Here is a 22,787-nt window from a genome sequence, read left to right as displayed (position 1 = left end):
TGTCCGACCTGCATGTCACTGCACAGGAATGCAGTTTGCTTTACAAGATGCGGGCCTGGTCTCTAGTAGCTGTAACAGGTAGCAGCTAGCTGATAAAATCGAGATGGTAATCGTAGATGCTTGCTGCCAGCCACCTGATGCTGGGTGATATGCCTTGATGAGCCGAGAGAATGGCTGTGTGAGAGAAAATGTCTGTGTGGCGCCCTTTTCGTATGTGATATGTAGTAAACGTGCTCTCTAAGAATTCATTCTCATTTACAGCAGCTGTCTAGGACACTTCACACTGTGAAGATTTATACAACATTATATGTATTCATTAGGGCTACAACTATCTTATCGATCAAGCTTCAGATTATTTTTGCGATTAACTGATTTATCGTTGTGTGTATAAAATGACAGTGAAAAGTGAAAGATGCCTGTTATAATTTCCCACAGACCAAAGTGACATCTTCAAGTGTCCTGTTTTGTCTGACCGACAGCCCAAAACTGAAAAATATTCAGTTTATTATCATTTGTGACAAAGAAAAGCATCAAATCCTCACATTTGAGAAGCTATAGACAGCAAATATTCTTACTTAAAATTTACTAAAATGATTATTTGATTATAAAAATGGTTGCCAATTAATATTCTTTCAATACACCGATTGTTGCATCTCTTGTCAGACTGAACAGCACTGAGTTCAGGCCTTTTCTTAGATATGTATAAAGTCGTTGTTTAGGAAGGTCAGAGGAGGTTTTTGTGGTTGCCTCACCAATAATAAACTTAGAGCCGTACAGTAACGTTCACCCTGTAAACTCCTCTGCTAATCCTTACTTACACTGTCACCAAGTTCAAGCTCCGCAGATGTAATAGAAAAGCCTCTCATTACAGCTGGCTCTGGAGCTTGGCATACGGCTGGTTAATTCAGCATAGATAGTGTCTAAGATGACCATCTATAGAAAATACAGGGAATTTGCTAGACTGTAGTATGCTATGGAAACAAAAACAAGTAACAGATGCTGGAAGTCTGCTGATGAGTGCACTTTTACAGCCCTAATCCTTTTTCATGTCTTTTAGGAGTTTAGAGCCCATTCAAACTTGCTTTGATGCTCGCATGGCACGTGGTCAAGAGTAGCCTGCAGAGACACAGCGAGGGGAGATGGACAGACTGATTAAACCACAGGGGGAAAAGGGGCAGATCTGAGGACAGTTGGGTGGACATTTTACAGACAGGAAAGTAAAATCAAAGAATTAAAAGATCCACTGCTGCACATTTTAAAGAGCTTAAAGTTTAGAGCACATGCTGTGTGTGCATCAGGCTACAAGGTGACCAACTGCTGGCCATGTTACGTGCATTATTGTGCTGTGTCTTATTATTCACTGCTCCGCTCTCAGGTTGTGTGTCCTGATCGCCTGCGGCCTAACGCCTACATCATACATCTTCTGGTTGGTGCACCTTCCCGTTCCTATGGCAACCAGCGCCAGCATAGCGATCGAACAGCTACCGCAGCATTTCCAAGTGGTTTTAGTGAAAGGAGCTCTGTGTATTGCATATGACTTCATCACTGTATTTTCCTCTTATGTTGGCCAGAGTTAAAGCGCACAGCCAGTGGACTTCACTCATTTTTCTTCACATTTAAATGCCTGAGTTTGAGTTAGTTTATTGTTTTTGTTTGTGTGGAGGAAGCTCAGTTTGGAATATCATTAACACGGTGCAATCATCAGTTTCTTAGCCAGTTATAATTTAAAAAAAATTAGACTTAGAAATAATAATGACAATAATAAACAAACACCTATGTACTTAAAGAAGTTTTCTCTAGCCCACCATAGGCAGTAATGTTATGATTTCAGCAAAAACTGAAAACCATTGCACCGTTGGTCCTGACAGCTGAATCAGTTTTGACGGATGGCAGTAAACATGGTGTTTGTTGAAAGTCGCAACACAGTAATGATATAGTGTTTGATGGGAATCAGATAGTGCAGTCAGTGCATGCTTACTTTGCAAATTCATTGTGGAACATTGGAATCGACTGATCATCAGTCTCATTTTTAAAATGTCTTCACTCATATCGATCAGCTGCTGATCAATCAGAGCAACTTTCAGCTTGATTTATTTATACTGTACATGGGGAGACTTTAGAGCAAACAGTCTGGTTTCATTGTGCTGCTTCTCCAGTGGTTTACCCTCATGCGACACTCCCACTCCATCCTGATTTCATGTTAATGAAGATCTACACAGCAGGACAGAGCCACGTGTCGTTCACTTGTGAGGAACGAAGCAAACCAGGGTGTGTGTTTTTGTCAGCACTGCTTCATTACAATTCGAATGAGATGAGGTGGCGAGAATCGTGGGGGAAGACCGAGGGGCGTGCAGAGGAATGGAGATGTGAAAAGTGAAAAGGATGAAAGTGTGGCAGTCTCCACCCCCCCAGTGTTGGAGAGTGAATGGGGCTGCCCACCCCTCTCTGCAGGGGGTTTTCTCCCTCTCCTGCAGCAGGCTTCAGCATGTAAAAAAAATATATATATATATATATATATATATATATATATATATATATATATATATATATGAATAACAGTATTTAGAGAACGAGTGGGGGTTTATATTGAACCGCACAGTTTCAGTGATAATTTCACCTTAAAAAAGAAAACAGTTCATGTTTTTGTATCGTGAACAGAGGCTGCCTTATTTTTCTTAACACTCTGCAAACTTGAACAAGATAAAACTTCAAGATTAAATGACTGCAGTGGTGATTCAGGTTTTCATGCGTGGATATTTGCTCGTGCTCGTTAATCCAAACTGGGTCCTAAATGTTTAGATCAGGACACGGATTTTTACGAGGGCTCTAGCTTGTGTTTTTCTGGAGGTGCTCGAGGTGGGAATGAGGTTTCTTTAAAGCAGACAAGGAGACATTTTTTCTTTTTCTTTTTTTTTCTTGTTGAATTGCTAATTTTTTCCCCCCAAAAAAGAAGTGGAGATTTAAATCAGCTTCAGCTATGTTTTTCATTATATATCGATTAATCTGCTGATTATTTACTGATTGATTGATTGTTCAGTCTTTAAAATGTCAGAAAACTGTCAAAAAAGCAGAAGCTAAAATCAGGGAATGATTGGGTTTTATTGCTAACTTTGCTTCACAAATGACTGAAATATTTAATTAATTATTAAAAGTTGTTGTTCAATTAATTAATTCATTCATTCATATTCATGGCAGACCTGTTGCAGCACCCACACTTCCAAGTGTTGCTTCCAACGCTTGTAGGGTTATTGTACTGCCCATCAGTCCCTGAAGAGTCAGGGACAACATCTACAACATCTATGGTTCCTTCGGTACCTATGGTACTGTAGAAAAATAAGTATCGTCACATTTTCAGTATCGGTTCTCGTGACATCACTAATTCTGTATTTCAACTTCGATGTGTGTTTATTGTTTTAGAAATGGACATTTGAAGAGATTTATAGGTTTAATGTTAAGTTAAGGCTAAATTTACAGGCTTGGATACCAGCAGTCAGTTCTCTAGAAGTACACTGACTCTCGGAAAACTCATGAAGGTCTTAACACACTTGGGAAAAATTTGACACATATGGCAAAATCTTTGCAAGTTTGTGTGCGTTGACTTCATGCATGCATTTACTTGATGCCCAGATTTGAAAATAGAGGAGTAGCAATGTGAGCTTGCTGCTTTCATCACACAGTGTGAGGGAAAAACTTCAGTAGGCTGAGCTCTGGAGGAGTACTGACACAGCAAATGCTCTGAAATATTCATGCATCTGAGATGTGACAGTAATCCCATCTTAATCACAACATAATACCAGCAATGGTGAAGGCACAGACACGCCTGCAGACACACATACAGACTCTCTTTTTATCCCATCAGTGGTGGAAGCGCTTCTACTGTAATGAGATAGCAGATGAATTTATGTATTTATAGAATAATTTATGCTGAACTCTTGGTCCTACTGCCCTGAAAACATATTGTATGTATACACACACACACACACACACACACACACACACACACACACACACACACACACACACACACACACAGAGGGACTGAGCCAACTCTGTTCTGGCTGTGTGACAGTTAGACTCCACTACTAAATACATAACATACAATTGAGATTTAACCAGAGTCTCAGTCTCACAATTCGACTTTCCAGCAGCCATGTGTGGACGTCTGATCTCTGCGCTCTCTCCACTGCTTCGCGTCAGTGTTCCCTGATGTTTAGATGTGGTGTCTGTGGAGCCACACAGGTCGTTTGTCTTCATCCTGGTGTTCGTGAATCCTCCGTCGAACTTCTCTGCAGTGTGTTTTGAGACCTTTACTGTGATACAAGCATTCTTCGGACCCAGAGGACTTTAGGGGGGGGGGGGGGGTTCATACCATGACAGATCCACCTTTCACAGAAATGTTTTGTTGACGGAAGAAAATGGCTGGAAAAAAGCAGAGCTCAGGGATTCTTCAGGGATAGCAGCAGTGCCACAGATACCAGCACTCTGATCCTCACACCAAAACATTTTAAGCTGACTTTGTGTCACAAAGGTGATGATTCAACCTGCAGTGGCAGTTTGTGAGATTGTATTTTTGGTGTGTGTGTTTTGTGTGGTTTACCAGCTATGAGTCCCTTCGCTGTTGTTGTTGAGCTTCTGAGCACTTTACCCTTGTCATTTGTGGCTGGGACTCGTAAGTCGTGTGGCTGCTGGCTTCTGTGGAAACCTGTTAATGCTGAAATGTACATCAAAACACCCATTGTTTTCTATGTGCATCCACACACCAGTTGCATCTTGATGCGTCAAATCTCCAGAGAAGTAGCGGTGTTATTACATTTGCTCTCTCGTTCGTCACTACTTCTGTCTGAATGGCACACGTTTTGGTCAGAAATTTGGTAGAAAACTGACTCCTTGATCCCTGTGTTTAGCATTTATAAACAGTACAGTACACAAACATTTAATTAGTGGTTTATAACAGACTGTAATGTACTTTTAATGTGTTATTTGGAGGCCAGGCAGCAAAGCGTGCCTTTTCTTTTTCAGCTTCTTTAAACTATTACTTATGCCATGTGAGTCTATGGCAGCCACTAGAACTGTATGGTAAAAAGTTTTGAATTTTGGCACACTGATTAGGAAAATAGTTTTTCAAAAATGCCTGTTAAAATTTCCCACACTCCAAGGTAACATCTTCAAATATTTGAATATCTCACACTCCAAAATATATTAAGTAAATCCTCATATTTGAGAAGAATGGGACAGCAAATTTTTGAGAATTTTCAACAAATTATTTTAGTATAAATACCATTGCCAATTAATTTTCTGTCAGTTAACTAACCCTTACAGCTGTAAGTGGGTGCTTGTGTTTGCTTGGCTCGGTTTGATCTCACTTATGTGATATGTGTCCTTGAGTGTATGTGTGATAACGGCTGCACACAGTTCATGCACACAGACGCTGTATACGGACAGGCAGCTATAATTACTTTCAGGCTTATGCTGGGGTCTGTGTTGCGAACTCTGCCATGGTTGGGAAGTTTTCACTTGTAGTTTAATTTCATTTTCAGGGCAGTGGAGTGAAACCTGAGCTTTAAATCCTCGCTGACGCTGCTGGCTTTGTTAAGAACTGACGCTTTGCTATAGAAAAATAGACACTTGCACAATCACTGACCCTTGTCCACCCCTGCTCTCCCCCTCTGCTAAAGACAGTGTTATTATCCAAGCCATGGCAGGATAAGTGGACTCTGATTGATTGGTATTGATTAGAACTGTATTTGTCAGACAGTTATGGGCCTCCCCCTCAGGACATTATGTCTGCTGATTCCCACCCGCCCCCTGCTCTGGCCCCACTTCACCCGCTCTTTATGTCCTACTTGAATTTGAAGAACCCCCCCCCACCCTCTGCTCTCAGGCCCCTCGACCTCTAATCATAGTGCAGTCTCCTTCACTTTGACTCCACTCGTCCTCTGTGTTTCCATCTGTCCATGCTGAAGAAAGAGCTGGAAGATGGAGATGGGAGCTGAGGAAGAGGCAGCAGTTGAAGCGGAGGTTGATGGAGAGAAACTCTCAGGAGCACAGGAGTTTGTGTTTGAATACTTCCGCCTGTTGAGGTTCAGCTGCTTTTGTTTTTTGTGCACATTATTTCTGATTCAGTATCTAAGCTGATATTAAAACATCAGTTTTTGCCGAAGCAAAAGTGGTGTTTTTACCTCTGTTTGTGTTCAAGCCAGTCTGTGTGTATGCAGACGTGTTTACAGTACAGATAGACCGCCTCAGGCGTCTTTGTTCAGACAACTCTCACACAATAGATGTATGTGTGATGACGAGCGTGGAAGTGATTACAGCTGCTCTGCTGAAACACACACACACACCCTCAATCATTACTGCCACACACAGATTATGTGAAATAGAAAAGGTTAAAAACATTGATGTGGCTCAATTGCAGAGATGAGCATATGAAAAAAGTGATTTTCTATGTCACGTGCGCCTGTTATGCATCATATACAAAACTTGAAAAGATGTCACTTTAACAACATGTTCCTTTCTCTTTTCCTGCAGAGTAAAATACGGAGCCTTCCCTCCCTGCACAGTGACGTCAAACCTCGCCACACCTGCTTCATCTGCACAGGCACAGCTGAAGCCAGAATAAGGTAACCTTAGTACATACTGTATTATTGTGTGCGTTTTTGTGTGTGTGCATTTTAATTATGGCTAATTGTGATCTGAGGTTTCGTGGTATGGACTTGGCAGACTGAAACATGACTTTAAGCCAAACTTTTGTTTTGGGCTGGTGTGTGATCCATCTTTATGGACTGTTTTGATACTTTTACTTTAAACATTTTTCTGCTAATCACTAAAATCTGCAAGTCTTTATATTTGTCTGCTAGTGCCAGAATGTAAGCTCACTGCTTTTGATTGCGTATGTGTGTATAGGTGGTAGGAATGTGTTACGTGTTCAGTCTTTTAATTAAGTAACAAACTTGTTTTACCACTTTCTTGATATGAGATTCATTTCCTCTATTTTGCTTATAACTTGTTTCACTTGCAGAGTGTTTGGTTCTCAGAAAGGTCAGATTCAAAGACGTGATAAAAGACTAATTGACTTGACGACCTGAATATTTCTCTGCAGTATAGGGATGAGCTGTCTGCCCTGCTGTTTTGTAGTTAAAGCACTTCCTCATTTGCATTTTGTTGTGATGGTAAAAAGCAGGTCACCTCAGATGTTCTCTGCTTCCAAAAAGGAGAGATTCACCAGTAGCCACTGTCAGGAAACACAATATCCAACTAAACAGTAGCTCCCACAATGCACTCTGATGTGTCCCATGATAATTCTATTATAAAAAACAGTTGGCTATTACTTTCTTTAGTTTCATTCCAGTTGTTGTCATGAATGTGTTGTTATCAGCAGCATTTACTGAACTTTTGTTTTGTTGGCTCCAGGAAGCACTTCGACCTGTCTCTGATCTATTTGCTAATTCAAGCTATTTTGTGATGGTCACAAACAGTGAAATACTTTTGTTTTATTCTTTTTTACTCTGAGTTCCTTGATTTCTTTGGTATTATAACAATATGTATTTAGTGATCCTAGTATCTTCGAACATGGATGTCTGGGATTCTCTTACACATCAACTAAATATTTAGATTATTGCAATTGTTTCAGCGGACAAATGTTTATGGTAATCAGTGGCATTACTGATCCTGACAGAAAGTTATAAAAGAGGGAAATTAGAATGTGGTTGGGCATAAAGCATACATTGGTCAGATATGACAGAAACAACAGAAAAATGATCAATGTCATTTAGTGGGAAGTCGTTTTATAAGAGAATATGTTGGAAATTGTCTGGTTTCAGCTTCTCAAATGTGAATAATTTCTGTGGTACTGTCTGTAGTCTTCTATGTCAGTAAACAGTTGATATTACAATATTTTATTGTATTACTAATATACAATATTAGATATAATATTTTAAACAAAACATAACATAAAAACATAAGAACATTGCTCATCAAAATTTCCAAGAGTGACTTCATCAAATGTCTTTTTTTTTCCAATTCATAGTCCAATACATTTGTTTTAGCATGAAACGACATGTAGAAACACAGTGAGAACGATGACTTCCCATTATTCAGTACAGCTGATTGTTAAACCCTTGATTGCTTTAGGTTAGAGAGGCCTTTATTCAACTAGACATCTGAGGTTCATGACCCCACTGAAGGCAAGTCTCTACCTTCTTCAAATGTCCTTGAGCAGTGAACAGGTCTGCCTGTGACATCCTGTGATAAATGAAAAGCGAAATGAAAATAATTTCGCTTTGGCGATGAACTGGATTGTTTCAGAAAATTTTAAGCAACCAGGGAAACTGAGGCGTCAACTCTTGCAGTTTCTGAGTGTTTACTCTGTTATATCTCAACTCCTCCTTGTTTACTCGTTGCCATTCATCTGATCCGTTTCCAACAGATAAACCATCAAATAACGAAGATAATGAATGGTGATGTTGGCTGCCATTTGTGATTTTTTCCAACTGGATGCAAGTCTTGCTCTTTTCACACAAACCCCTGATCTTCCTCTTCCTCTTCCTTGTCGTCCTCTTCCTCTTGAGCTGTCCCAGTGTCATGGGACGGCAGCCTGACAGACAGACAGACAGATGGAAGTGACACTAGCGACATCAGCAGGATTCAGCAAAACAATGGAGACGGAAATCAATGGAGACAATGACAGTGTAGTCGGGTGAGACTTGAGGAAAGGACTGGGGAGGAAAGTGAGCGGATAGGAAAGCAGGGAGACGGAGAGAGAGCTGCAGCTTAGTAAATCTCCAGCCTGTGAGAGATGTCGCCTCCAGATAAGCCAAACACACTTACAAGCCCAATATAGACCAGAGTCAGGGGCTTCGACCGTGTGTTTCCTTCCAGCCAAATGTTCTGATATGTCAATGTTGTTTTCAGAGTTTCCTGTAGAGTTTTGTTGTTGATGGATGGGACTTGGTGTAGCCTGTCTCTGAGACTCAAATTTGCCTTGAGGCATCTTCCATGTCTTGAATATATTTTCTTGCGTGCCATAGGCAGTAATGTTACTTGTAAAATGTTTTTTTTTTTAGCAAAAACTGTCTGGAAAATCTCAGGGCCGTTGTTCCAGACCACTGATGTCAAGTAAAATTCATGTGTGGACTTTAAATACATCTATTCACTACTGTCTTTCCAGGTCTAGGTTATTGTTGTTATATAAAGCTGGTAAAAAGAGCTGATCATGATATAAATGTCAATAAATGAATGCAATCCTATTTGGTGTTAAACATGTCTTTAAGTCTGGAGGTTAACTTGGTGAGTTAGTGTTGCATTAATGAGGGAGCATCTTCCTGCTGTAGAGGAACAAAACATATCATAGGCTATTCTCATATAGCCTGGTTTAAGAGTGAGCCCCAGCTGGAGGGAGAGCCCTGTAGCTCCGTTTGGCACATATGCCAGCACGACATCAAATTTGTTTATCAAATGTGTTTTTGTCGAGGGAAAACAGGTTGCCTCGACAATCGCATCAGGAAAACGCAGACACCGGCAGACATGCTGTAACCTCTTATCCTGAACCTTTCTGACTGCTTCACTACAGAGCACAATGAAACATCCGGGCCACTGAACTTGCACTCATTGTCCCATCGACCACTTCCTTTTAAAGGCGCTGAATTTTTTCGTAACTCACTGAACTCTTTCTGAAACAGTCAAGATGTGTGGCCCGGCGAGGCTTGTCTGGCACTGTCTTATATGGTTTGTGTTGTTTTGGGATTTGTAAGTCCAAACCTAAGACTTGACTGGCAAGTATTGCATCCTTAGGCGTGACTTGACTCACCGCTTCAGCTGGCTCTAACTTCAGTGACTTTTCACTTCACTGAGGTTGATGAGACTGAATTCAGTGACAGTGGAGACCTGATGGCACCTCCTGGTCTGTCCTCTCCTTCAGAGGTCATGGTGGCATGAATGCTGGATGTGCTGTTCCCCGTCTGCCTGCCAGTGCTGTGTTGCATTGTATTACAGTGTCGTGCTCTGCTCTGCTCCTGTCTGCCGTCTGCCAGTCATATGTAGCGCCATCTGTTCTTCAAACCAGCTCATAATCTAGCTCGTACTCTGGCATCGTTTGCTTGATCTAAATGCACGCAGTAACTGTTGCTGATGTTTTATGTGTGGGAACTTTGTTTTTGTCTTGTTACAGCAGTTTATGTTTGCATTTTTATGGTCATTTAGATAGTTATTGTAGAATTTCAGACACTTTTGTTCTATGTATGCACATCTTTTCTTGTGACTTGTGCTTGCTGCCACTTTGTTCTGTTTTGGCACCGACAGAAAGAGAAACATATGGCTGGTCTATCCCTCCTCATCTCTGTTCCTTTTACATTGTGACAAGCTCCCCGCACTGATCTCAGCTCAGGTCTGTCTCCACTGCTGTGGCATACAGGCAGCAGCGGCACCTCCTCCACGTCAAGCACACTCATTCCTCTGGAAGCTGCATTCCTTTTCTAACTCTGTCATTACAAAAATCTTAACCAGTGTAATTACCAGCCTTCGTGTGTGTTTGTGGTGCATGGGCCAAGCCTGCACCATGCAGGGCAAGTCAGAGCGGGTGTGGAGGGAGAGGGAAAGAGCATGAATGGGGACATCCCAGAGCTAACTAATTACAATATGTGAGTAATTAAAGGGCATTAAATGCCTGTGCTTCATCTTCTGAAGTCTGCGCTAAAGCTGTTCGTGTGTACCATTCTCACTGTAGGTAATGGAGATTAAATCTTTGGGGTTTTTTTTCTGGATTTTGTTACCATTTTGTTTCTGGTCAATAATATTTTATGATGTTGCTGATTGGCTTAAAAAGTTCTTTAACTTGGCTGTAACCAACCCTCTTGCTCTCCGCTCCATCTCACCAATTCAGCAAAAATGATCCTTCTGTGTTGTCTGATGATATTCAGAAAGCTTCCAATCTATCTTGTTACCACTAATTCATACACTCAGATATTCATGATTCTGAGAGAGGATGAATCCTAAAGACTTTGGCGATCTACTGACTTTCTGTTCAGACATTTGTGTCTTTGAGTGAAATGTCTCAACTCCAAAATCCCACCATACACTGTCTGCTCAGCACCAAACAATAGACGGTCACAGTTAACGACCAGCTGGTTAACATAGTGGAGCATTTAGCAGCAAAAGACCCACAGATTTCCCTCAGGAGTTGGTAGAGACCAAAAACAAGAGATAAAAGGAGTGTGAATATTAGACAAATTTTCAGAAATACCAATATTCTCAAACAAAATGAACAATAATGTTGCTATAACTGCTGTGTGTAAATAAGCCAACAACTTCACCATATCAACCTAAAAGGTGGTGATATGTCAATGTTGTGCTCACAGCTTGTTTATGTTGCCTCTAAGTGACCAAAACATCAGTAAATGCTAATTTAACTTTTCATCTAGTGCTATCATCAGGTCAACGTTTCAGTACTTTGGTGTATGACCAAATACATGCAAAACTAAATTCCCATCAGCCTCAATTTTACTCAGTGTTTAGCGCTAATTATCAAACGCTACCATAATTACACACTAAACTTGAATGGTGAATATGGCAAACGTCATACTTGCATATCAGTATGTTTACATGTTGCCTGAGACACCACCATCTCACATTAACTCAGCTATCTCATAGGAGCAACTCCATCTATTCCAGGTTACCAGTCTGTGTCCATCACTCTGGGGCTGTCTATTGAAGTGAGGTGTTTCTCGCTCATGGGGCTGTGTGCTGACAGAAGTCGCCGTTAAAGAGCAAACCACTTTCTACATTGCCTTTCTCATCAGGCATCTCGGACACATAATGAAGCCATTCTGCAGCTCCTGCAGCTGGGGCCGGATAATCTGGGATTGAGCCTGATAGTGGATCACAGGACAGCTCTCCGGATGAGGAAAGACTCCGTCAAAAAGCATGATCAGAGCGGGAGCCTTTGGCCCGGAAGTGCCTGTGGTTCTCCAGAAACAAAGACATGATACATTAGTGGGGCTGTATGACGATAGGGGGATTTTGTTTGCTGTGAATGAGTTTTGTTGATGGTGCCTGTGTGCGTGTACGAGTGAATGAGTAATGCAGTCTTGGGGCCAAAAATGAATTCAGTGAGGACTCGTTAAAGGCGTTGTGTATCATAAAACACACACAAACCACTGAGCTGCCTTGACACAATCAAAAGCTCAACTTTATGCAAATTTGACTTCATAACGAGAGTCTACATTTGTAGGATTCACAAACTGAGGCAGCTGGAGAGAAGCAGGCACAGATTTGTTTTCACAACAAAATTGCTCCTAATGTACGCTTTCTGCAGGCTGTTAAACTTACTGGAAAGAGTCAAACGTTGAGCTCCTCTTTTCATGCCACTGTAGCGTCCTCCAGTTTTTAAACCGCAGTGTGTAACTGCAGTATCATGAAAGTGCATACATTTTAATGTGGTTAAATGTGAGTCCAAGTGCAGTTAAGCGTTGTGTGTGTGCAAGTGTGTGTGTTTTTGTTCTGCTTGTGGTTGAATCGTATGTTATCATTCCTTAAAGCTTTTGTCTGAGGAGTGAAAATGTTGACACTCCTGTCTGATTCATCATGGAAACGAGTTTTACATTTGTGAAATTCTTAAAGGTCAATATGTGTGTGAATAAAAGCTAAACGTCCTGACGAGGAGACTGCTTGAATAAGCAGTGTTTAATGAAAGGTTATGGTTGAATTGTATCATGCATAATACAATCTAAATAGATTCAGAAACCTTGGGATTTCATAACAGTTGTATAATGTGGAATGGCATGGTTAGGTATAGGAAAAATATAATCCTGGAAGCCTGGATCTTAACAAGAGCACATTTTAAAAGGCATATATTGTATATATGCAGATTATGTACGTTTGCCCTCTGAGCAAATTTAGTGTAGATATGTGAATGACTTTGGCAGTTTGAGGAGAGACTTATGTAGATAAAAGAACTTTAATCCAAAAGCGGAGTCCTAAATAGAGAATAAGATTAGACAGAAACTCACAAATGGAAAAGGGAAATTCAGAAGAGAGGAAGAGTAGCACTAGAAACACTAGCAGTGTGACTACAGCACAGATGGATGGACCGAGCACATTTATATCTTAGACATTTTGCTGAAGCTCCCACTCAGAATATCCAAGCCCCACCGCACACTGTTATTATTATCATGTTTTCCACATTGCAGTTTGGTTGTGTAATTGGGGTATCTTAAAAAAGACTAGATGGTATTAAAAAGTCTGAAATATTTTCTCCTGCCTGCCGTGTGCTGTAATGTTGGTTATTAAATGTTTTTGTTTCGGATTTGCAGGCTGCTGGGAGACATTATACATGTTAACACTCGAAGTTGCTTTTTTTTTTTTGAGGAGCTTCAGTCTGCGCCATCAGACCTGTAACAAACACTGTCACTGAGACTAGCCACAACAGCAGCAGTAGACATGTTCTTCTCAAACTTCAATTTTTTAATCATTCTTAATTTGTTTCTGCCACTTATCTAGGTTGCATTTCATTTAATTAATTATATCATAAAAAAATTATAATATACTGCTGGAATGTACTATACATAATAAATAATTCAAATCAATTTTATCTGTACTGGTTCCCCACCTTACTTTTATTCTTGGCCAGTATGACAGTGAAACAGATATTAAATTGTGGTCTATGTAGTACTAAAAAGGTCCACTAAAAATGGGGCCCAAACACATACATTAGAATATACAAAATGCTGTGTGTTGTCTGTACGTGGCTGCCGAGATCGCCTGATGGCTCCTTCTTCACTCGTTTGAATACAGACCGCAGTGTCAGTGTATTGTCATGTGTTGGCTGTGGAGTCATAACCACTCCTGAATGAAAATTCCCAGCTAGTTATTCCAAACAACCACAGCATTTAAAATCAAAAACTGTGACCATGACTTGAACCTTTTTTCCAGGAAAGAGTGCAAAGATTCAGGGGCTTCACAATGAGTGCAAAACTAGCATAACTTTAACTTTTTAAATCACCAAACGTGAAGTAAACATTAAGGTAGAGTGTGAGCGCTAAAACCAACATGATCTGACAGTATTCCTGTAGCCGTGCACTCATCAAATAAGACTTTAAAGCCTGTAAAAATCATCACTTTAAACCTCAGCAGAGACCTGAGATGCTCCTGAATAAACAAGTCTTTACAAGGCCAGTGGATTTTGAGACTTGATGCTGTGTGGCTGTCATATTAAAGTACGCCACTGTGGTTCACTGAGCAATGTACCGCTCTCCTCCTTGCTCTTTCTTGACTCTTTCCAATCGCTCTATTTCTGGCTTTACCCCACCTCCACCCCTCCAGCTGTTGGGTCACTTAGTGAGCTCGCCCTTTTCTGTCTCTCCTGAAGTTCCTATTCATCTCTCCGTCTCAAAAGACTATTAACTCCACAAAGTTGTAGTTGTTTGTTGTTTGGATCCATTGTGTAGAGGAGAGTAGCTTCTGTGTCTCAGCCGTGTGGGGGTCAGTGTCGGCATGACGTCAATATTAGTCACGAACTGACTCAAACAGACAATGAGCTATATCATCACTGCGGGTTTCTTCCAAAAGAGAGACAAGACATGAGCAGTGAATATGTGCCAGGGCTGAAGTGTTTAAATTGTCTGTGTACTCCCTCTGTTTGGATCTGTATTACTTTTCTAACCAGATAATATTCTGAAGTGTTTCAGTGGTTTTAATCTGCAGCAGAACGGCCACAGCCTTCATGTCCTGTGGGTATATGAGTATTCGTGTGTGCACGCGCGCGCACTCGAATGCACAGTGTGTGATAATAATATCCCTTGTCAGCCTCCTGAAGATTAGCCTCAACGGGAGAAATCCTCTGTCATATCCCTTCACCTTATTTTTTCTCTCTCTCTCTCTCTCTCTCTCTCTCTCTCTCTCTCTCTGTGGCTCACTCCCTCGCTGGCTCACTCTCTCTGGTTTATCAGTCTTACATTGTTTTACAGTTGAGTGACTCGCTCTTCTCTGAATTCAGAGCTCAATTTTTCTTTGGGTCTGTGGAGAGAATTTGGGACTCAAGTTCTGTAATTTAAAAATGTTCCAGTATTTCAAATCTTATTTGTTTTGGTTTTAGATGTTTTGTGCAGATTGTCTAAAGCTGATTTGTTGGACTGAATGTTTTTCCCTTTTTTTTTCCTTTTTTCAGACTGAAAATAATCCAAGAAGAAAAAGAGGACCGGTCCTGGCTCAAACTGGTCCTTCATGGACCAGTGAAGTCTCTCCCACCCTGCCAGTTAAAAGCAATGTTTTTGGGAGCTGGAGGCCGTAGCACTGTCAGCAGAGTGTTTGTGGGGCCCCTCCTCTCCCTCTTCTCGAGCACCCCTCCTGACATGGGATGCCAGCCCCCTGCTCCCCAGCCCTGAGCTCTTCTCGGGAGCCATGAACAGCTACAGAGACAGAGGGGTCACTTGCACCTCCTCGGACCTTCTGGATGGAGGAGGAGGAGGAGGGTTGCCCCAGCAGACCCCGTTTCGTCACACCCCCAATGGCCACCCGGCCCCTGGCCCCACAGACCTGGCCATCCAACCACGCATGTCCGTGCCCAAAATGGGTGTTCGAGCACGGATCGCAGAGTGGCCTCCGCGTCGTGCACAGTCCCGGGAGTCGCTGCTTGAAAATGGGCAAATTGGCAGCAATCACTACGGAGATGACTGTTCCACTTCAGTTTCATCATCAGCTTTGTCATCTGACGTCGGCTTGGTGCGGGGAGGAGTTGCCAGGTTGCCACGACGACGGTCGAAGGATGTAGAGTTCAGAGTAGGAGGGTTTGGAGGTGAAAGAAGTTCACCTTTGAGCCTAAGAGTCTTCCCACCGTTAAGACAGCGCTCCAACAGTGAAGTGACGCTCAGCGAACAGGATGAGAACGAGGTGAGCCTTAAATCTTCCTCTGAGGTCTCTCACACCTCTGAAAAAAGCAAAATGGCTGACTTATTGCAGGAGGAGTACGGAACTTGATTGGACTTTTTAAAACGTTCATCAGTGCTTCATAGGCCCACAGAGGAAAATCAAATCCTGGTGGCTGACAGCGAGTCATGCAGCACTTTACCCTGCATTATGTATATATTTATGTTGTCACAAAGAGCTCACCAAAAAAACTGCAATTTCACCTCGTATATCATAAATCATGACGAAAAAGAACGTACATACAGGTACATAGTTACTGTGTGGTCGCTGAGTTTCATTCAGGTTTTAATGAGGGACTGCCAAAATACACATCTCATCTCTGTTTTAATGTATTAAGGAAAATGTGGTGATGCACATATGTGTTACCATGGTTACTAGATGATCTTGCATAATTATTTACACTGCTTATACAGATCCCCACTTTGATAGTTCACGGTCTGAGGATGGATTCAACAGTAGTTTAGCTTTTGAATTCATGCTAAATCCTGCTGGTACGTTTTGTTTTCACATGAGAAATGAACCACACCATTGGTGGTTTTAAAGCTCACCTTTTCGGGCGTACTCAGCTTGGTTGTTCGGACCATACCACAGTCTGATTGACAGCTTTCACATCAGCTCAAATAAGCCGAACATTTGTTTGAAATTAACCACCTTATGTGAAAAATACCTAACTTTAACATGTCCGAAAATTCTCTCTCCTTCCCGCACCAAGGTGGAGGTTCGCGGAGGTGGCGGGATGGGGAACCTGTTCAGAGAGTACGGCAGCACGTCCTCCATCGATATCCAGGGCATTCCTGAGCAGAGCTTCTTCGACATGCTCAGCCAGTTCCACCAGGAGAGGCCTGACCAGCGCAGCTCAGCACCCATACGCCTCAGGGAGCTGCTGCGTGCTCCAGACTCGCCACCGAGCGCACCTCTTCCTTCCGCTCCCTCACCTGGTCCCACAGGTGGGGATGACAGAGGGACGGGAAGGAAGGAAGGAAGTGAGAGAGTGAGGAAGAAAAGTGGAGGGACAGAGTCGTCACTGGGCACCTCTTCTTTGTTCAGGAAACTTCGGAGCTCCAGCAGAGGGGAGCTGGATGGAGGAAAAGGAGAGACCAATGATGACGGAGGGCGAGGTTCAACAGACGCCTCCTACAAAGCATGGGTGTGCCCCAAGAGCTTTGTCCACTTTGACGCTCAGAGCATCCTGTTTGACCTCCATGAGGCTGCAGCACAGCGTGGATACGTCACCCAGAGGAGGAACACCGCCACAGGGGCATCAGCTGCTTCAGTGTCCCTGTCCGTCTCCAGGTCATGTGCTTCTAGTGTGAACGACCCAGTTTACTCCAGCATTGAGGACCTGACGCTGAGCCTCGACCCTGGCTCCACAGCACCCTCTCTGAACGTGGACCCTCTGGACGGGCCTCCTGGAGCCCACAACTCAAGCCCCCTGCTCCTCTGCTGCCCCCACTTCCTCAATGAGACGGGCGGCCACGGGGAGCGCAACATCAGCTTCCTCAGCTCGTCAGCAGAGCGAGGAGGAGACGGAGGAGGAGAGGGTGGAAGGGCATGGGTGAGGAGGAGTAACGCCAGCGTCTCAGTGCTGGAGGTGCCTATTGAACAGCAGGTTACGAGACTGGAGAGACTGAAACTGTACAGTATAGAACATGTAGACCAGGGGGCCAAATACTACAGAGACTACTTCCATGGGAAAGGTAATACTGAGTCTCACACACAGACATGTACACACACAGAAACACATTCATGATTTATCATTCACTCGCTCTCAGGGAAACCGACAACAACTTTTATAATCGATTAAAATTTGGCTGCAGGAGATGATTGCTTTCATTATCAGTACTTCTGGGCAGGACTGATTAATTGTTTATTCCATAATCAAAAATGGTTCCAAGGTGACATCTTTATGTTGTTTGATATGTCCAACAAGCAACGAACCCCAAAAGATTGATGCATGATGTAAACAATTAATCAGTAACAACAGTTTGACTACTCTAACTTTCAAGCAGTAGCAACAATCTGATTCCAGCTTCTCAAACAATTCTGCACTTACTGGTATTGAACCATAATAGATAGTTGCAACGCCTCATTATAGACTTACTGATCCCGTTTTGTACTCTGATTTGAGCTCCTTGTCGGTATCAGTGTGTAAATCAGACAGCGTAGATGTCGTTTATCCGGCCAGAATCTCTCCAGTGTCGTGCCACACATCTCATCCCGAGGCTGTTAATATCAAACTGGGCCAAACTGGCAACGCTCCCAGAGTTTTTATTACACATGTACCTGCCACCGGACTGTTGGCGAAACCCTGAGCTGATGATACATCACCTGCATGATCACAAGTACCAGTTAACACAGTCAGCCGGTGCAGCTTTGTTTTACATCTGGTTTTCAGTGTCAGAAGTAACACCTAACTTCAGAGACGAAGTGTGTGTGTGTGTGTGTGTGTGTGTGTGTGTGTGTGTGTGTGTGTGTGTGTGTGTGTGTGTGTGTGTGTGTGTGTGTGTGTGTGTGTGTGTGTGTGTGTGTGTGTGTGTGTGTGTGTGTGTGTGTGTGTGTGGGCATTTCTTGTCAGCATCACCTCTTCAGACACTGGATGAAACTTCCCGTTGGCAAGCATCATCTGGCTGCACCCTAATTAGTGACAGATGCTGTTAGAAGCACATGTGTGCAAGCAAGCATGTGTATGTATGTGTGTGAGAGACAGGCCTGCAGCCACACAGATAAAGGTTATCTTTCCAAAAATATGTTCATCTGCTGACTCGTTTCCAGCTGAACGCTACTGTGATTGTGTGTGTGTGTTTGCTGTGACGTGCCCTGTGTGCACGTCAGAAAAGCCTCATCAAAAGGCTGACATTTCCGCCACGGGACATCGCACGGAAGCAAAGCAGGCCTGACTCTCTTAACGTGTACGTCGTCCCGGTTCATTCCAGTCAGTGGGGTTATAGAGGAGGAATACTTGTCAAGCTAGATTCCTCCCCGAGTGTCTGGAGAATTTGTGTTTCGACTCCCACACGGCCTATGGCGTTGGCATTAGCGCGGCTTAGCTTAGGAGCTTTAGAAGAGGACATGCGAGATGCTTGTGAAGTGTGTTGATAAGGTTGCCTCAGCCTCTTAATGGATGAATATGTTGTTTTATGCTAACACTGCTAATAAGCCACAGAATGTTAAGTGGCGACTCATGACACAACATTTTGTTCATTTCCTGGATTTACAAAGTCTAATTATCACTTTTTTTTAAAGAAGCTCCTACACATCAGAAAAATGTCCAGCATCTCTGACCCTCCCCTTTCTTTAGTAGCAGTTATCATTTTCACTGGTTTATTCTTGGTGTTAGCTGAATTGATTTTGTAATTAACTTGAGTATTGATTACTAGATAACATGTCATTGTCCTAGTCCTGTCCTTGACTTAATGCCCCTCCTCTATCAGTCCTACTCACTACACATGGACTTCTACAGTATCTTTGCTTCAGATCCCCCTTGAATGGCTGGATAGACGTGTGTGTTTCTGGATAGATATATTTGACTCTTATGAATCATAATTTTTAACAATGGATCTTATTTAGTTAAGTTTTTGTACAGCTGCCTGTGTTTAAGTACCATGATGCAAATTTTAAGATTGGCTTCTTTTGTTAGGTTTTTGGAGAAAAGTAAAGTTATAGTATCAAAAAATATTAGGGCTGCAGCTAACAATTATTTTCAGGATTTAGTCAGAATTTATTTCTTTTAATGGCCATCAAAGCCAGAGTTGACAACCAGTAGTCCAAAATCTAACAGTAATTAGTTCACTACTTGAATAAGTAAATATTCAGATTTGAGAAGCTGGAGTGAAGTTTTGGCCTTTTGGTTGAAGAAACGACTGGGGCTGCGACTAACAAGGTTTTTCATAATTGATATAATTATTACAAATGTATCATTTTGAATTTATTGATTAATTGTTAAGTCTACAAAATGTTAGTCTATAAAAGAGTGAAAATGCCCCTCACAATTTATTAGAGCCCAAGTTGTCATATTTAAATGTCTTGTTTTGTTCGAATGGCGCTTTTAAAAAACCCCAAAACATTCATTTGACCTATTACAGAGGACTGAGAAAACCAGTGAATAGTAACATTTTAGAAGCTCAAACATAATCCTATCAGCACTAGTATCCAAAAAAATGTCATGATGTAACCTACCATGGATGTAACACAAGCCCGTGCTCAGACACAAATGAATGAATGCACATTATGTCCACAGCACAAACTCTGACCTTGTTTTCTACCTCTCCCTGTCCCTCACCAGAACACTCAAACTACTTTGGGACGGATGATAAGATGGGTCCTGTGGCCGTGAGCATCCGCAGGGAGAAACTGGACGACACCAAAGACCTGAAAGACCAGTACCAGTACCGCCTGATCGTCAGAACAAGCGAGGTATGCACAAACACACACACAAATGTGTTTGTGTGCGTTGGTCACGGGGATTTCTGAGTGATGAGACAGTGATGAGTCAGAATGTGCACGCTCAAGTTAATTCCTTACCTACTTTCATTTCACCCGGCCCCTCCCTTTGTGTCCTTACCTGTGACTCTCCTCGCCCTCTTTGCTCTGATTATAACCTCACCCCCCCCTCTATTCTCCGCCAGTGGAAAATTCCACCTGCCCAGTCTCAACGCATTAAAGCCAAACCAAACACTGGCGGCTCTGCCCAAAGCATTTGGCTTGCTCTCAGTGGGAGCACACCCAACCACTTCAACTCTGATGCATCAAATACTTGTAATGTATTAAATGATGGGCTGATAACTGTGGAGAATTAGTCTGCCTCAGATTTGTTCAAAGACTCAACTACAGTCTGGTCCTTTACTATCAGAGGTTTTCACCAAACTTAGTTTTCAACTTTTTCTCATGGCCATGTCAGTGAGTTCATCGCTTGATCACAGACACAATGTTAAGATTATTTTGTTTAAGGCTGCAACAAACATTTCTTTTCATTATTAATTGATTTATAAATTTCTTTTTTATCGATGTCTATAAAATGTCCCTTATTTGTCCCTCAAGGCAGTGAAACAAAGTACACATGGACAACTCACAACAGTCCAAGAATACAAAACTTAAGATACACAAGAAAGAGTTAAAATACACAAGGATTTATACAATTGGACATTCAGTAACAGCAGAGTCCAACACAAAGCCACATATTATGTTTAAATAGAGCAGAAGTCAAAATTACAAGTGCATTTATCACTTCTCTTTGTGAAATGGTTTCTGGAATAAAACCAAACTTCCTACTATTTGTTTTACATGCATGCAATTTAAAATACATTCCTGATAGCATTAGCTTTAAGTATTCATAGAGGACGTGTGTGGCGTTGTTGATAATCCCTTATGCCTTTTGAGAACTTTAATATGGAAAAAAAGAAAACGGTCCTGTGATGCCTTTATATTGCTACTTTTTTTGACCAGCTGTGAGAGAGATTGATAGAGATAGATATTCACTTGAATATGAAAACAGGCAGATATTCACATTTGAATTAATTTTATTTCAAATCACAAATTATTTCATCTCTAATTGTGTTAGTCTTCAGTTTTCTTCTTGTGTTCGATATTTCAAAATTGACGACATCGTGGTCTCACCTCTTTACGAATAGTTAGTTTAATGTATTTTCTAAACATCTGTCTGGCATTGTCATGGTCACTCAGACAAAAGAGTTTGCTTTTGCTCATTGTGTTCATGTAGTCTCCGTCTGAGTGTGTTCCTCTGTGCGTCTGTTGCGGTGTTGTTTTTAGCTGGATTACATGGTTGCCTGGCCTCATCACCTTAGCTCTGGTACAACAATGGAACCTCTCCGACATCTAAGTACACAGAGCTCAGCCAACAGACACAGCCAGTACACCCAGGCCTACTGTTCCCACACAGTAAAAAGAGATTGATTGCAGACTTTATTCTTTCCCACTCAAGCCGCAGCCTCTCTCAAATATCCAACCCCCAGAAGTCTGTCATTTCATTCTGTGCAGCAGTGCTGACACAGCAAGGTGGAGAGACTTTTCCTCTTTCTCCCCTTTCTCTCTCCCTTTGTCACACGTTCATACACTCACACTCAGCACGTCGCTAACTCTGCTGGTGCGCAGAAGCTGACGAGTTGAAACGGCAGCTCCATAACTTCAGCTGTGTGACACAGGTTTCCTTTCTCTGCGGCAGACCTGAGTCTCTGAGGTTCAACTGTCTCTCCGGCCTCTGCCAGCTCCAGAGTCTGCCATGCAGTGTGTGTGTGTGTGTTTGTGTGTGTGTGTGTTGTGTGTGTGTGTGTGTGTGTGTGTGTGTGTGTGTGTGTGTGTGTGTGTGTGTGTGTGTGTGTGTGTGTGTGTGTGTGTGTGTGTGTGTGTGTGTGTGTGTGTGTGTGTGTGTGTGTGTGTGTGTGTGTGTGTGTGTGTGTGTGTGTGTGTGTGTGTGTGTGTGTGTGTGTGTGTGTGTGTGTGTGTGTGTGTGTGTGTGTGTGTGTGTGTGTGTGTGGACTGAAAAGGAGCAGCCTTTTCCTCCCAACTGTATCTGAGGTTATTGTAGTCTCACTGTTTTGAAGCAGGTCAATTTCCCCTCACCAGGGAGCAGCACAGTGTGACAGCACAATACTGAGTAGAATATTAATTCACAATACTGCCGGACTTAAAACCCTCCACACACAGCACATTCACTAGATGTGTGTGTAATACAGAGAAAAAAGTGTAGCTTCAGGGCAGCAGGCCACTGTTATGAGAAGTGAGACTATCTAATCATTCACTGTCATATTTCCAGAAGTGTCGCACTGTTGCTGAGGCTGAGCCCCGCTCCTCTGTGAAGGAAGACTATGTTAATGCCAATAATGCTTTTACATACAGCCGTATACATGTAGATCTTA

At 42.3% G+C, this 22,787-nt stretch overlaps 1 protein-coding gene across 3 annotated transcripts in view; it reads left to right on the top strand.

Moving 5' to 3' along the window:
• sipa1l3 (signal-induced proliferation-associated 1 like 3) overlaps positions 1–22,787 on the top strand; it is a 75,740-nt gene that overhangs the window by 29,420 nt on the left and 23,533 nt on the right. For all 3 annotated transcript variants that reach the window (XM_056375116.1, XM_056375117.1, XM_056375115.1), the window contains exons 2-5: positions 6,529–6,620; positions 15,158–15,879; positions 16,628–17,612; positions 20,198–20,328. In XM_056375116.1, coding sequence (XP_056231091.1) covers positions 15,391–15,879; positions 16,628–17,612; positions 20,198–20,328 — 1,605 coding nt within the window. In that variant the 5' untranslated portion in view covers positions 6,529–6,620; positions 15,158–15,390. The remainder of the gene's footprint in view (positions 1–6,528; positions 6,621–15,157; positions 15,880–16,627; positions 17,613–20,197; positions 20,329–22,787) is intronic.

This window comes from Seriola aureovittata, chromosome 4 (genome assembly GCF_021018895.1).
Source record: "Seriola aureovittata isolate HTS-2021-v1 ecotype China chromosome 4, ASM2101889v1, whole genome shotgun sequence".
NCBI classification, from domain to species: domain Eukaryota; kingdom Metazoa; phylum Chordata; class Actinopteri; order Carangiformes; family Carangidae; genus Seriola; species Seriola aureovittata.
This window is presented reverse-complemented; position numbering and strand designations above follow the sequence as displayed.